Source organism: Rhinoderma darwinii, chromosome 1 (assembly GCF_050947455.1).
Source record: "Rhinoderma darwinii isolate aRhiDar2 chromosome 1, aRhiDar2.hap1, whole genome shotgun sequence".
In the NCBI taxonomy this organism is placed as follows: Eukaryota; Metazoa; Chordata; class Amphibia; order Anura; family Rhinodermatidae; genus Rhinoderma; species Rhinoderma darwinii.
Window position 1 is genome coordinate 122,040,145 of NC_134687.1, and position 16,846 is coordinate 122,056,990.

At 39.9% G+C, this 16,846-nt stretch overlaps 1 protein-coding gene across 1 annotated transcript in view; it reads left to right on the forward strand.

The window, feature by feature from the left end:
• Positions 1-16,846, forward strand: part of DCHS2 (dachsous cadherin-related 2) — a 310,518-nt gene that overhangs the window by 265,742 nt on the left and 27,930 nt on the right. Inside the window, exons 11-16 of the mRNA XM_075860333.1 lie at positions 416-550; positions 757-966; positions 3,560-4,417; positions 5,439-5,549; positions 13,081-13,292; positions 14,406-14,557. Coding sequence (XP_075716448.1) covers positions 416-550; positions 757-966; positions 3,560-4,417; positions 5,439-5,549; positions 13,081-13,292; positions 14,406-14,557 — 1,678 coding nt within the window. The remainder of the gene's footprint in view (positions 1-415; positions 551-756; positions 967-3,559; positions 4,418-5,438; positions 5,550-13,080; positions 13,293-14,405; positions 14,558-16,846) is intronic.

The following is a 16,846-nucleotide window of genomic DNA, read 5'->3' on the forward strand; positions in this document are numbered from 1 at the left end:
ACAAGGTCATGGTCCCTTTAGTATCATCATAAACTTGTTATCATCCTACACATAAATCATATCATTAATAAGGACTAAGTCTATTTGTGAAATGACCCCAAAAATATTAAACGCCAGCAGCAAGTGACCCGTTCTGCTGGAAGTTTTGGATAGGGTGATGCTCTATTAGACCTTGTAGGCTCTATTGAGGATGGGCCCCATTATCATGTCATAGGCTTAGCTTCATAGAGGATCCTCTGGTCTTTTTGTAGGGTTCTCCATCCTATACTGATCCCTTGTCAACATAGAACATGCACCAGATTTGATCTTCTGGATTCCGGAAACATTTTTCATAAGCTCAGAGTAATACTCGTATGTAAAAATGACCATCGGTTCTACTGATGAAGTAACATGTGCCTGTGTATTTTATTTTCAGGAGTCAATGCAGTACTTACATATCACATCTTGCCAGGGCCAGCACATGGATTTTTCAGAATAAATCCTGATACTGGGGAGTTGCTCACAGTTGCTTCATTTGACAGAGAGAAGCAGGATCAGTTTACTATTAAGAGTAAGTCTTACACTGACCGCATGTATATCTTGTACTATGAGGGTAATGGGGGTGGTAATATAGTATCTCAGTGAACGTTTACCTGTAGGTCATAGGTTTATACTGAATTAGTTATTTTTAATTACATTTTTTTTTAAATAAATGTATTCTGTATTTTCCATTTCCACAATATAGTCCTTCATTTACTGTCATTTCTTCATCACTAGTACTGGTAAAAGATGGCGGATCCCCATCATTCTCCAGTTCAGCGACCATTGTGTGTACAGTGCTGGACGAGAACGACAATGCTCCTGAGCTCTTACTTCCTGAGGTTGAGATCCGTGTCCCGGAAAACCAAGATCTGGGAATAATTCACAAAGTATTGGCCGTAGACAAGGATGTTGGCAACAATGGCAGAGTACAGTTCCAAATAATTGGTAACTAATGATTCTTACTAAACTGTCTGTGCAGATGTTTAAAGCAGGATTTTACTAGTGCTGAGCTGTTTATTATGTCAGACATCTCAGGAACTTTTTACAGTAAAAATCTCTTGTTTTTTTTTTTATAGATCCCATAATTTAGCAGTCTGTTTATATTTATGTCTTTGTACATGTAAGTCTTCTTAATAAGCAATTCCACTTTACTCTATATATTTTATGAAAATGACAATTTGTACATCCAGCATTTGACATCCATTGTGTTAGTTATTATAGTTACCTCAGAAATATTTTTGACTGGACAAGTTTGACCAGTGTATCATTAGGAAAGCAGTCCATGAGATATACGGATGTACTAAAAAATATGTATTCATAGAATACATCGATCACATCTAAGTTCATAACTTAGATGTGATCGATAATAGCTCGATCCTGAGCGTCAGAACCCGACAGTCCCGCTGACCTAACAGATTCAGGTTTCAGCACACAATACAGCTGCTCTGTATGCAGTATACAAAGCAGATGTATCTCAAAAAGTAAAAATAATTTTTAATTAAAAGTAATAACAAAGTTGCACCAAACACACTAATACACATTTGTATTCATTTATATATATATATATATATATATATATATATATATATATGTATTTATATATTTTCAAAGGTGTACATAGCCTTTGAGGGATGCTAGGATTTGTTAATTGACCATTAAGAAATCTCCATGTTTGTGGATTGCATTATTTTAAAATTATTTCCTTGTGCTTAGACCTTGGGCTCTGCAGGTTTTGGGTCATGATCTCTGTATAGCAGACTATAGACATGATGTGTAATTTATATTAACAATCAGTCAACGTGGTGCCTGGTCATAGAAGACATTGTGATCCTTGCCTTACTTACCCCTACATCCTCCTCTCTGCCCCACTATAAACCCCCCTCCCAGAATGAGCGTGGCCACCATTTAAGCTTCTCATTCGACTTGAATCAATTCTGTGCAATAGCCTAATCATCAGGGACCTGGTCCTACACAACCCACCACTCATAGGATCTCAGAATCGCAACTGACCAGCATCATATCTACAGCCCATCAAAAATTCATATATACTGTTCTACACATGGCAAATAAATTGGACTTGACTTTACAGTCTCTGTTTGCGTCCATAAACATATAGGCACGCATGCAAGGAGATTCAGTCTCCCCTTAAAGCTATGGATCCCGAGATCTAAAAACAGGAACAGAATTTTAAGAGGGTGTAATTTACAAACTTAGGTAACTGTTAGGCTGGGTTCACACGACCTATTTTCAGGCGTAAACGAGGCGTATTATGCCTCGTTTTACGCCTGAAAATAGGGCTACAATACGTCGGCAAACATCTGCCCATTCATTTGAATGGGTTTGCCTACGTATTGTGCAGACGACCTGTAATTTACGCGTCGTCGTTTGACAGCTGTCAAACGACGACACGTAAATTGACTGCCTCGGCAAAGAAGTGCAGGACACTTCTTTGCCACGTAATTTGAGCCGTTCTTCATTGAACTCAATGAAGAGCAGCTCAAGATATACGAGCGTCACAGACGCCTCGTATATTACGAGGAGGAGCATTTACGTGTGAAACGAGGCAGCTGTTTTCTTCTGAAAACAGGCTGTCATTTCAGCCGTAAATGACAGCTAGCGTGTGAACATACCCTTAGGGTATGTGCACACGTAGTGACCAAAAACGTCTGAAAATACAGAGCTGTTTTCAAGGGAAAACAGCCTCTGATTTTCAGACTTTTTTTTGAGCAACTCGCGTTTTTCGCGGCATTTTTCGCGGCGTTTTTTACGTCCGTTTTTGGAGCTGTTTTCATTGGAGTCTATGAGAAAACAGCTCCAAAAACGTCCAAAGAAGTGTCCTGCACTTCTTTTGACGAGGCTGTATTTTTACGCGTCGTCATTTGACAGCTGTCAAACGACGACGCGTAAATGACAGGTCGTCTGCACAGTACGTCGGCAAACCCATTCAAATGAATGGGCAGATGTTTGCCGACGTATTGTAGCCCTATTTTCAAACGTAAAACGAGGCATAATACGCCTCGTTTACGTCTGAAAATAGGTCGTGTGAACCCAGCCTTAATGCTCACTTAAACCCATGTAGGGGAACAGTCATCCCCCGCAGTGGACTCTGTAAGAAAACTTGGACCTTACTTGAATATTTTGTAGGCAAAAGATTATATGAACTTGTTTTTGCATTTGAAGCATTTTTTTTATGTAGTAAAGCACTGCGCAGAATTGTTCAATTGAATAGCCACATTAAGATATATATATTTTATAAGGTGTGTCCAATTCAAAAAAGGCCTCACATCTGGAAAAGCCATTTCTCCATAATGCATAAGGCCTTCTGTATTTACTGTCAGTGCCACCCACTGGTTTAAATGAAATACAGGTTTTAATTCAAACAGAAGGCAGTCACATGCCAGAGACACTTAAACACTCGCTGTACAAGCAGAAACGCTTCATGTTATTGGACTTAACATATTTTTATGGTGTTACCATGATATATATTTCCACTGTCTCTTGGTGTCAGTTTTTGTTTTACGTCTCTTTCCTTTTAAAGGTGGAAACACGGGCGGATATTTTGCCATCAATAACACATCAGGCGAGGTTTGGACCACCCGCAGCCTAGATAGAGAAGATGTCAGCAGTTTCACCATTATCGTGGAGTGCCATGACCTGGGCAGCCCCAAGAAAAGTGCCACAGCCAAATTGCATATTAAAGTCTTGGACGAAAATGATAATCCACCTACATTTCCTAAGAGCCAGTACCGCACATCTGTTAGAGAGGATCTAGCTATTGGATCAATGGTTCTTGGCCTTTATGCATTTGATATCGATGAAGGCTTGAATGGTGAAGTCACGTACTCTTTGATTGATGATACCCAAGGTGTTTTCATTATAAACCATACAACTGGAAACATTGGAACTGCAAAGGCCTTGGACCGAGAATTGAAACATCAATATGTGTTCCGGGTGGCTGCGAGTGACAGCAGCATATATGGTCCATTAAGTTCCACGGTCAAAGTTTTAGTTCATATTGAAGATATCAATGATAACATTCCTTTATTCTTGGAGGATCCCGTTCAAGTTCTTGTTTCTCACCAATCCATAGTCAATATAACAATTGCTACTATACATGCGAGTGACCCAGATCTAGGCCCGAATGGAACTGTGGTCTATAGTCTGGTGGAAATTGATCCACTTTTCCTTATCACCCAAGATACAGGAGATATCAAGCTTCAAAGACCGATCTCTCAAACTTTCAGAAGCACAGTTCTCAAAGTGAAGGCCTCAGACCTTGGTATCCCAGCAAGGACATCAACAGGTCTTGTGGCAATTGACCTAGAAGGCCAAGAGAAGGATGTTTATTTTGTTCAGAATGTTTATGAATCCATCGTATTGGAAAATAGCAAAGAAGGTCAGTTTATATATATATATATATATATATATATATATATATTAGTGTATTTTTTTATTTATTATAGCAAGGAACCTTTTTCGAAATGTTATAGTGGTCTATTTGACTATTTGAGTTCTGGGTTACTACAGATAGATATAGCCACTATAATTCTCATAGTAGTTTTTATAACCTTGTTGCATATGAATTTAGTGTTTAATCCTATTGTAGCCAGGACTGTAACTTTAGAGATTGCTTTTGAATCCAGGCACTGCAGTCTTAGGCCCCATGCAATCGAACGTGCTTTTGCGGCCGCAATTCCCCGAAAATCCACGGGAGAATTGCGGCCCCATTCATTTCTATTGGGCCATGCACACGACCGTAGTTTTTACGGTCCATGCATGGTCCGGGAGCCCGCACCGCAGAAAGAACGGACATGCCTTATTACGGACGTCTTCTGCCGGCCGGGCTCATTGAAAATAAAGGCCGCGGCCATGTGCATGGCCCGCGATTTTCGGGCGGCTCGCGGCTGACAGTCCGCAGCTGGCCGACCCGAAAATACGGTCATGTGCATGAGGCCTAAGGGGGACAAAGGACCATTTTTTTTTACTAAGGGCACCCATGACATTGTGTTATAAATTAATTGTCATTCTTGTATGTGACAATTAATTATGTATGTGTCAAAATTCTGCCACGGTTTTGGAGTAAAACTAGGTTAGCCTCAATAAATGGGAATAATTTGCGTGTGACTGCCGGAGGCTAGTCAACAAGTGACATGTTTTTTTTCAGCGAGGCGAGTTGCACTTCCTCTCACTGAAAATTCTGTGTATAAACAATGGAGCGGTTTTCCATTGAAGACTGAGAATGAGAGTTTTTTTACAAGCTTTTTTTTACCTTGTCTCATTGGACTTTATACTATCTTATAAAAGTTTCAGTATTTGCATTTTACCTGGACTAGAGACACCTTACTGCTCTGTTTTGCGTATTACCGGTAATTATTTTTGTTATTTCTACATTTTTCCTTTGTGCCTCTTATAATCAGGTACAGCAGTGGTGACTGTGGAGGCCAAATACTATGAACCATCTGGACAATCCCTATCCTATAGAATTATCAGCGGAGACAAAGACACATTTATGCTACATTCTGAAACAGGTAACTCCTATATAATGAGTACAGCACGTATTAAGCACGTTGGGAGGCAATAGTAAACTGACTTGAGACCCTTCAGCTCTGCTTTATAAATTCATCTTAGGGCGTTGACACGAACGTGAATAACGTCCATGTGCTGCGCATGGAAATCACACGCAGCACACGGACCCATTGATTTCAATGGGGCCGTTCACACATGCGTGAGTTTTCACGCAGCGAGAGTCCGCTGCGTGAAACTCACTGCATGTCTTATATTGGTGCGTTTTCACTCACATACGCGCCCATTGAAGTCAATGGGTGCGTGAAAACCACGCACCGCATACGGATGCACATCTGTGTGTGGTGCATGATTTGCGCATCAATTCAATTGAAAGTAATAAAAAAAAAAGATGTGCTTTGTGAGTGTGTGAATAACGCATGCCTCTCGCAAAGCACACTGATGCATAACGCAACACACACGGACCAGATTCACAAGCATTTTTTCCGCGAGTGAATCTGATACGTCTGAATGTAGCCTCAAAGAGAATATGTCACTAGAGAGATCTTTTTCAATTAGGTCATCTATTTATTAGCTGTTACAATAGATGTTAGTGGCCTCTATTGCACCCTCTTTGGGGGAGGGGTGAAAAGCGCACAGCCCGGTGATCGATCCAACATTAACATAAAGCATAAAGTGCATGTGGTCTGTAAGGTCATCTATATCAGGAGTCAGGTGTTCAGAGGGCTTTTAGTTTCTACAATAGTACCTGCTAGCTTACTTTTAGGCCCTGTTCACATTGAGTTTTTTTGACACGTTTTTTGACGCGGAAAACGCGCCAAAAAACGGCTGAAAATGCCTCCCATTGATTTCAATGGGAGGCGGACACGTTTTTTTACCGCGAGCGGTAAAAAACGCTTGCGGTATATAGAAGCGACATGACCTATCTTCCGGTGTTTACGCCTCTGACCTCCCATTGACATCAATGGGAGGCAGAGAATGCGTATTTCTCTGCGTTTTTGCCCGTGGCACTCAATAGGCGCGAGCGAAAAATGTAGCGAAAAACGCGGCAAACGGCGTGCAGGCAGATGAAAATCGGCCTCAAAATTCCAAACTGAATTTTGAGGCAGAATTTTCCTCCTGCAAAAAACTCAGTGTGAACAGGGCCTGATTAGAGCCACTTATAAAGCTGAGAAAATGTTTGATTATATGAAGTGCTTTATCTACGGTTTTGGAATAAACATTTGTAATAAATAATCTATCTATCTATCTATCTATCTATCTATCTATCTATCTATCTATCTATCTGTCTGTCTATCTGTCTGTCTGTCTGTCTGTCTGTCTGTCTGTCTGTCCGTCCGTCTGTCTGTGCAATATTGTAGTGGAGAACATATTAATAACAAGTAGCAGTAAATGCAGCCTAAGGCCCCATGCACACGACCGTAAAATCGCCGCTAATCACGGGCCCATTCATTTCTATGGCCGGCGGACACCTTCCCGTATACTTACGGGAAAGTGTCCGCTCCGTAGTAACTTTCCCCAAAAAATAGGACATATCTTATTTTTTTATTTTACAGAACGTTCTCCCATACTTTATAATGGGCGCACGTTATAATTATGGGTACGGTCGTGTAAATGGAGCCTAAGGCCCGGTTCACACAGAGTTCTTTGACACTGATGTTTACATGGAAATCGTGTTGGAATCAGCGGCAAAAAACGTCCGAAACTGCCTCTCATTGATTTGAATGGGAGGCGGAGCCGTTTTTTTTCCACGGCCGCTTGCGGTAAATAAAGCAGCATGCTCTTTCTTGCCGCGGTTCCACCTCTGACCTCCCATTGAAATTAATGGGAGGCAAAGAAAGCGTTTTTTGCCCGTGGAACTCAATGGCCGGGGTCGAAAAACGCTGCGAAAATTGCGGAAATAATTTGCAGGCAAGTCAAAATCTGATTTTTCTGCCTGCAAATAACAGGGCCTAACACTAGTACTATAATATGTGTGTCTCCCTTATAAACTGAACAATTTCAAAATCATAGTTATATTTTCATATTCTTCTATAGTTAAAATGAAACTCTGGGCAAATTTCCATAACTAGTAAAATGGACCTACTAGAATCATGTAACCAGGGCTGCAAATTCTCTCATTCTAATTCATTAAAAGCTAATTTTTAACGTGCATTGTACAGTATAGGTCCTTAACGCCACAGGAAACAACAACACGGCTGCATATTACTGTACTGTACAGAAGTAGCCAAAACACCACCTCCTTCTCTCACATCGCTCAGTGCTCCACAGCTATGTGCTGAACCTTCAGGGGCCGAAGGGACATGTTCCTCTAGGAATGTGCGGGACTCCAGCTTCTGGTACTTTAAGAGATGTCCGTCTCTGGCTGCCATCCTGAAGTGTCCTACTCTAAGTCACTTCTATTGTGCTCTCCCTCATTTGCCCGCCCTCCTAAAAGTGGCTGCCTGCTCGGTTCAGCCGTGTTCCTGACTCACGTCACCCCGTCACTGAAGTGGATAATAGTCTCCCTCCTTGACCTGGACCTCCTGAATGAGTGGCGAACGAGTGCTAATAGTGCTAAAAACGGTGTACATTTCATGATCTAAGGGCCTGTTCACATCAGCGTTAGGTTTCATTGATGGGCTCTGACATACTTTTTCCATCATGGGAACCCATCAACGTAAAGTCGACTGCGCTATTTATTCCATAAAAAAACGGAAACCTTATGGAACGGAGACAAACGGAAACCATTATCAACGGAAGCATTACCATTGAAATCTATGGTTTCCGTTAGCCTTTCCGTTGATGGGTTCCTCCGATGGAAAGGTCTGACGGAACCCTAACGCTGATGTGAAAACACCAAAAAACAACTTTCAGTTTTCAGTTGATTGTTATGGTTGAAACTATGACATATATTTACAATTTGCCTATTGGCAGCTAAAAACCCTTAAATCCTCCCTACAGATACAACATAATTTTTTTTTGGGTAAAATAAATAAAATCCCTAAATAGAACTCAATGTTTAAAATTCCAAGTGTCTCTCCTCTGGACTTAATACCAAAATATGCTTATATAGATGTGTGTTTTACACATCTAGTTGATGCTTGATACAACTGTATCCCACTATAATTGACAGAATTGCTGCAGTACGTGTTGTCATTGATAACTATCGCTCACAGGAAAAAACAACTCTCTTGTTATAAACCTCAAGTCACAAATAGCCCCCCTGTGGCGACATTTTCTTATCAAACAGCTGGTTCACTCTTCAGTAAAAGAAATTAATATTGTATACACAAGAGGCCAGATACAGGTTCAGTTTTTGATCTAAAGTTTATTGTATGCTGTATATTGAGCATTTTATACATTTGAAGATGCATAGGGGATACATTTTTGTAACCAAAAACTGGACACCAAGGCGTATTACTAGTATAAGTGTAAAATACGTCTTTGATAAATGATTCAGCAATATCAGCAAGTCTTTTAATAATCCTCAGAATTAGTCATAACAATTATATGATAGACTCTTATATGATAGACTGCTATAGCAATAATTTACCCCAAACAGCTATAAAATCACACTCTCCACACATAAAAGCTAGAGATACTTTAGCTAGAGACAGAGTGTATTTACATAAAAGATCGATATTGATGGTTAAATATTCTCTAACCTTCAAAATAACTACTGTATGTTTCGGACTATAAGATGCAGTTTTTAGCAAGAATAAATATGAAGAAGTAAAATATGACATTTTTCTTATAGTCAGGTGCGTCTTATAGTCCAAAAAATACGGTATGTATGTAAGCAAGCGCATTACATTGAAATACCGTCCTAGTGTACGAGTATGTGTATTGGAAAGAAACGCCGTCCTAGTTATAACTAAGCATACGAGCATGCGCATTATAATAAAAAATGATAAACCCCTTAAACACTTGGACAAAAGCAACGGATACTTAGGTGCAGATATCTTGCAGTCTGTGCAATCGCAATAGATTATTTTAGACACTTTGTTGCCTGCAAGTCATTCTGAACACAGAACGTTTGCGCACAAGTAGTAATTGGATCGAAACGCTTCAGACAACTTAAAGTGAGCGCAAAACGGAATCTTCGAAGGTAGGGTGAGGGAAAGTCTAGCTACAGCTCTGTAGTATTATTATTAGTATTATTATTATTATTATTAGTATTATGTAATCATAAAAAATAATGATAATAATACAATAATAATAGAAATAATAAAACTATATTCACACTACAGAATTTGTCCTGCCTTTTTTTAATGAATTTTTAGGTCAGTTTTAAAAATTTCCTGCAAATTAATCAGCTGACATCCATTGCTGTTCATTTTTTTATAATTTCATATCACATTGAAGTTATTAGGACAAGAGGTGCCATACACATAAAATAACTGTTGAATACACTTGTTTGGCCGACAGTTCTTTCTCTGGACTTCCCCATAAACATGCACGCTTGGCTTGCTCGGCGCGACTCTGGCATTTCTGGCAGCGGGATATCTCCCTTGGAAACAGGGGTCTGGCATGCTAAAATCCAACATGCTAATCCTTTATACCCCTGACACCTGCCGTCAAGGGAATGTCGGTTGGTAAACGTGAAAATTAGTTTGTCAGCTAATCCCAATGAAATTGGCGGGTTTAGCTGAGTTTCTTGTAATGTGTATAGGAAAATTAAAGGGGTTTTCTGCGACTGGACAACTGATGACGTATCCACAGGATAGGTCATCAGTATATGATCGGTGTGAGTACAACATCCGGACACTGCACCGATCAGCAGCTCTGGCTACCTCCGGCACCGGATGTTTTGAAGGGTAAGCAGTAGTTGGAGCTGGAACCAGATAGCTCCAACAACTGCATAGCGGCCGTTCCGCAGAACTGCAGCTCTGCTCTATTCACTTTAATAGAAGCAGAGCTGCAGTACTGCAGCTCGGCCGCTATTTCGTGACCGGAGCCATCTGCTTCCGGCATGGATGTCCAGTGCACGGAGGCAGACGGAGCAGCTGATCGTTGCGGGGTCTGGTTGTCGGACCTGCATCGATCATATACTGATGACCTATCCTGTTGATAGGACACCAGCTGTCCGGTCGTGGAAAACCCATTTAACCCTGTCTGGACCAAGCTTAGAGAAAATGTGAAGAAATTATGATTTTTCTAATTTTAAATGTATCTGCTTGGAAAACACACAAAATAGTTACGAATTAACATTTCTCATACATCTACTTTATGTTTGCATCATTTTTTGAACATCCTTTTATTTTTCTAGGACATTACAAGGCTTTGAACTTTAGCAGCAATTTCTCACATTTTTAAGAAAATTTCAAAAGGCTATTTTTTCAGGGATGAGTTCAGTTCTGAAGTGGGTTTGAGGGGCCCATATATTAGAAACCCTCATAAAACACCCCATTTTTAAAACTGCACCCCCTCAAAGTATTCAATCAGCATTCAGAAAGTTTTTTAACCTTATAGGCGTTTCACAGGAATTGAAGCAAAGTAGAAGTGAAATTGACAAATGTAATTTTTTTTGCCGAAATTCATTTGTAATAAATTTCTTTCTGTTAGCTTTTTCCTGAGAAATGCATCTCAATATTTATTGCCCAGATTCTGCAGTTTTTAGAAATATCTCACATGTGGCCCTAGTGTGGTAATGGACTGAAACATCGGCCTCAGAATCAAAGGAGCACCTAGTGGATTTTGTGGCCTTTTTATTAGAATATATTTTAGGCACCATGTCAAGTTTGAAGAGGTCTTGTGGTGCCAAAACAGTGGAAGCCCCCAAAAAGTGACCCCGTTTTTGAAACTACACCCCTCATGGAATTTATCTAGGGGTATAGTTAGCATTTTCACCCCACAGGTTTTTTTCTAAATTTATTTGAATTAGTCTGTGAAAATGAAAATCTCCTTTTTTTCCTGGAAAAACGTAGAATTTTTGCAAGGAATAAAGGAGAAGAAGCAAACTAACATTTGTAAAGCAATTTCTCCCGATTACGGAAATACCCCATATGTGGTAATAAACTGCTGTTTGGACCCACAGCAGGGCTCAGAAGGGAAGGCGCGCCATTTGGATTTTGGAGCGCAGATTTTACTGGAATGGTTTTCGGTGCTATGTCGCGTTTGCAACACACTGGAGGGACCTAAATTGTGGAAACCCCACAAAAGTGACCCCATTTTGGAAACTACACCCCTCAAGGAATTTTCTAGTGGTATATTTAGCAGTTTTACCCCACTGTTTTTTTGCTGAATTTATTCTAATTAGTCTGTGGAGATAAAAAAAATCTCCTTTTTCTCTGAAAAAAACAAAGAATTTTGTAATTTTTAGAAGGAATAAAAGAGAAAAGGCACCTCAACGTTTGTAAAGCAATTTCTCCCGATTACGGAAATACCCCATATGTGGTAATAAACTGCTGTTTGGACCCACAGCAGGGCTCAGAAGGGAAGGAGCGCCATTTTGATTTTGGAGCGCAGATTTTACTGGAATGGTTTTCGGTGCCATGTCGCGTTTGCAACGCACTGGAGGGACCTAAATAGTGGAAACCCCCCAAAAGTGACCCCATTTTGGAAACTACACCCCTCAAGGAATTTTCTAGTGTCATATTTAGCAGTTTTACCCCACAGGTTTTTTGCGGAATTTATTGTAATTAGTCTGTGCAGATAAAAAAACAAAGAATTTTCAAATTTTTAGATGGAATAAAAGAGAAAAGGCACCTCAACATTTGTAAAGCAATTTCTCCTGATTTCGGCAATACACCATGTGTGGTAATAAACTGCTGTTTTGACCCTCGGCTGTGCTCAGAAGGGAAGCAGTGCCATTTTGATTTTGCAGCTCAGATTTTGCTGAATTGGTTTATGGGGGCCATGTCGCATTTGCAGAGCCTCTGAAGTACCAGTACAGTAAAAAATTCCCCAGGTGCAATTTTGGTGACTATATCCCTCAAAGAATTAAATTAGAGTTATTTTATAGATTTTATTAGAATTGGGCCGTGAAAATGAAAAACATTTTTTTCCCAATAACATGTAGCTTTAGCTCATAATTTAATCAAATAGTTTTTTTTTCTTTTTTGGACAGTGCAAGAGCTGGAGGGAGGAGAGCTTATGCGCACGCACGCTTTCACTCACTCTTCAAGCTCTCGGCAGACAAGTACAAGACTGTGATCTTTCGCAAGAGTTTTGTCCTTGTTTGCCGAGAGCTGTAGAGTGAGAGCTCTTGCTGTGACACTGTCCATAGCTGATTGAGCAGAGCTGAGAAGAAACAAAGCAGCACAGCACTCACTTGAGCGCTACTACTGCTTCGTTTTAATGATCTGTAGGGGTCTCAGTGCTCAGACCCCCACCGATCAAAACTTCTGACATGTCTCTATGACACGCCAAAAGTTTTTTGAACATATAGGTAGACTTTAAAGTACGGTAATATGCACAATTGAGATGGAAATGTTTACCAGTTTGCATATCTAGCTTTATACTCTGAATAGGTATAATTCCCCAATTTCATTTCTTATGACTATATTGTAATGTGCTATTGTCTGAATAAATTCCAATGTTTCCACCTCCCAGGAGACCTCACAGTAAAGGACCCATCACTGCTTGACTTCGAAGCCAGAAATAGAATGAATGTAACCATCGCTGCTGAAAACAGTCTGTCTGTGACATACTGCAGGGTGTCTGTGGTAATCCAAGATCAGAATGATAACCCACCAGTGTTTGACCGGGATCATCACATTACATGGGTCCTGGAAGGTCAGGCCTACAACATGGCTGTTATCCAGGTACGGTAACTCTACTGTATAACACAGATGTGGATTACAACATGTTATGGGGATTTAAATAAATGATGATCGTATCCCATTTATATAACCATTTATAGATTCAGAATCTTTTATTCATACACTACATTTTTTTTCCAAAGTCCGTTATAATTTCACAATTTACTGATTTACAGCATTCAAATTGTAGGAACTGGTATAGGATTATAAATATTGTGGGCTTGAAACCGCACCAGAGATTTATTACCATTTTATTGCCTGCAGATATTTTCTCTCAGAATCTGTGCTCTGGACCCAACTACTAATAGTATATCTTTCAACTATTTTCCTACTGTGTTTGGAAATGAATTATTACAGTATACTAAAAGGAACTTGTTTTATGCTTTCTGGCAGCTCTATGTATCATTGATTTTTACTGCAAGGGTTTGTTGTTTGAGTGTTTATTAATGCAGCATACATGACCATGAATGTGTCTGTTCATATACATCATATGTATACATGAAGCTCTGGTTTGGAGCCACAACAGACAAACGCATAAATAGCAGTTACAGTACAATTATCCAGCAGTTCTGATACAAAAAATGTGGCCAGAATATCATAACTTCGGAACCGTCAGAGGATAGATTATAGAAATTTTAAATGTATACTGACTTTCTGTCATCTGGTTCATCGTGACAGATCTCTTCATATTAGCTGCATCTATAACATGCATAATAGGGTTCAACAGCCCTAATATAAAAAGGTGACAGCTTCTTCAAACGGAATGTCCATATGGAGACATGTCAGAATCTTGGATATTCCCCATTCTGAGCTCTGCTATCGGCCATCTAATGACTTCATGCATGCATGTGGGATCTCCATTGATGTCAAATAGTAGTCTCACAGCATTGCTCAGAGAATAAAACCTTAAGATATCAGCAATTTACTTGTGAAGAGAGCACTTCCATTTGTAGCCTGGCTAATTCTCTACTCATACCCACCCCAATGGGCAAACTTTAAATATTTTTTTTTAGCGGAAAAAATATTAAGCAAGGAATATCCCGACATTACACTGTGAAATATTATCTCACACCCGTCTGTGCGATATAAAACCTAATATGGTGATTTCTTTTACAGGTTTTTGCTACTGATGCTGACAGTGGACTAAATGGACAGGTAGATTACACTATTGTGGATGGCAATGAAAATAAAGCATTTGTAATTGACTCAAGACGCGGCATTCTTTCCACAAATGCTATCCTGGATCGGGAGATAAAATCCTCTTACAGGTTTGTTACTTCTTGGATGAGTGTCCAGTTATTATATGTAATTCAATAGAAATAATTGGTGACAATTTCTTTAAAGAATATGTAAAACAGGCGCCTGTTAGGTCCTCAACCCCTTGATGGCGTTCTGACGGGATGTGACAGTGATGGTCCTGATTTAATACTGCAGCCGAACCAGCATGGGATATGGGACAGCTTGCTTATAGTTATTGTTTGTCCTGTCCAAGATATAATGGGGCATAGAAGCAGTGCTGCAATGTCATTGCATATTATCTGTTTGCTGACGATGCTTTGGCTATAGCAGGATTGTTACTTTGTGATGATGACAATGACATTGTTTCTTATGTCAGCGTGTAGCTCTCAATGTCAGTTAAACATGTCATAACATTTAGATCTGTGGGGGTTTAGCATCCCTGGTCTCTAGTTTCAGTGAAGCTGCACATATATTGTTCCAATCTATTCTAATAAATTATTGATAGAAACCGAACAGCTCTTTGACATGCAGGTTTATGATGCTACTATTCATTTCAGGCATCTACTGTCCATATGACATAGAAATATTTAAGTTATTTATTTAAAATAAATCATATTCTGATTTACTTTCCTCATTTTAGTCACCCTAAATAAATATTCTCTTTTATACAGGGTGGGCCATTTATATGGATACACCTAAATAAAATGGGAATGGTTGGTGATATTAACTTCCTGTTTGTGGCACATTAGTATATGGGAGGGGGGAAACTTTTCAAGCTGGGTGTTGACCATGGCGGCCATTTTGAAGATGGCCATTTTGTATCCAACTTTAGTTTTTTCAATGGGAAGAGGGTCATGTGACACATCAAACTTATCGAGAATTTCACAAGAAAAACAATGGTGTGCTTGGTTTTAACGTTACTTTATTCTTTCATGAGTTATTTACAAGTTTCTGACCACTTATAAAATGTGTTCAAAGTGCTGCCCATTGTGTTGGATTGTCAATGCAACCCTCTTCTCCCACTCTTCACACACAGATAGCAACACCGCAGAAGAAATGCCTCCCGATCTGACCCCCTTAGACTTTTATCTTTGGGGTCATCTGAAGGCAATTGTCTATGCTGTGAAGATACAAGATGTGCAGTAACTGAAACTACGGATACTGGAAGCCTGTGCTAGCATTTCTTCTGCGGTTTTGCTATCAGTGTGTGAAGAGTGGGAGAAGAGGGTTGCATTGACAATCCAACACAATGGGCAGCACTTTGAACACATTTTATAAGTGGTCAGAAACTTGTAAATAACTCATGAGAAAATAAAGTAATGTTAAAACCAAGCACACCATTGTTTTTCTTGTGAAATTCTCGATAAGTTTGATGTGTCACATGACCCTCTTCCCATTGAAAAAACTAAAGTTGGATACAAAATGGCCGACTTCAAAATGGCCGCCATGATCAACACCCAGCTTGAAAAGTTTCCCCCCTCCCATATACTAATGTGCCACAAACAGGAAGTTAATATCACCAACCATTCCCATTTTATTTAGGTATATTCATATAAATGGCCCACCCTGTAGATTTGTAGTATTACTGGGTCTGTATAGTCCTACCTACTGATAGGGAATTTGGATTGTGAGCCCCAATGGGGAAAGTAAGTGTGGATCTCTGTACAGCGCTGCGGAATATGTTGGTGCTATATAAGCCCCAGAAATAATAATAATAATAATAATATTAATGTAATGATGATGCTATCATTACAGTTTAAAAATCTGTTTGTCTCATTGTCTCAGCTAGAGTTTGCTACAATTGTGCCCAGTCTAGGCAAGCTTGCTATAATATATTGGTGTAGGTAAAATGCGTTAGTATGGAGACGAGGCTATGCAGCTCACAGCAGATTTCCTACTCTAGATACAATTGTAGCAAACTCACTGAGAGCAGGACTAGGTCTATAAGGCTATGTTCACACGGAGTATTTTGCCGAGTTTTTTGACGCGGAAACCGCGTTGCAAAACTTGGCAAAAACGGCCCGAAAACGCCTCCCATTGACTTTTTCCCGCGAGCAGTAAAACTGCCTCGCGGGAAAAAGAAGCGACATGCCCTATCTTCGGACGTATATGCCTCTGACCTCCCATTGACTTCAATGGGAGGCAGAGAAAGCGTATTTCACTGTGTTTTATGCCCGCGGTGCTCAATGGCCGCAGGCGAAAAACCGCGCGAAAATCTCTGCGAAAATCGGCGTGCAGGGAGAGGAAAATCTGCCTCAAAGTTCCAAACGGAATTTTGAGGCAGATATTCCTCCTCCAAAATACTCCGTGTGAACATA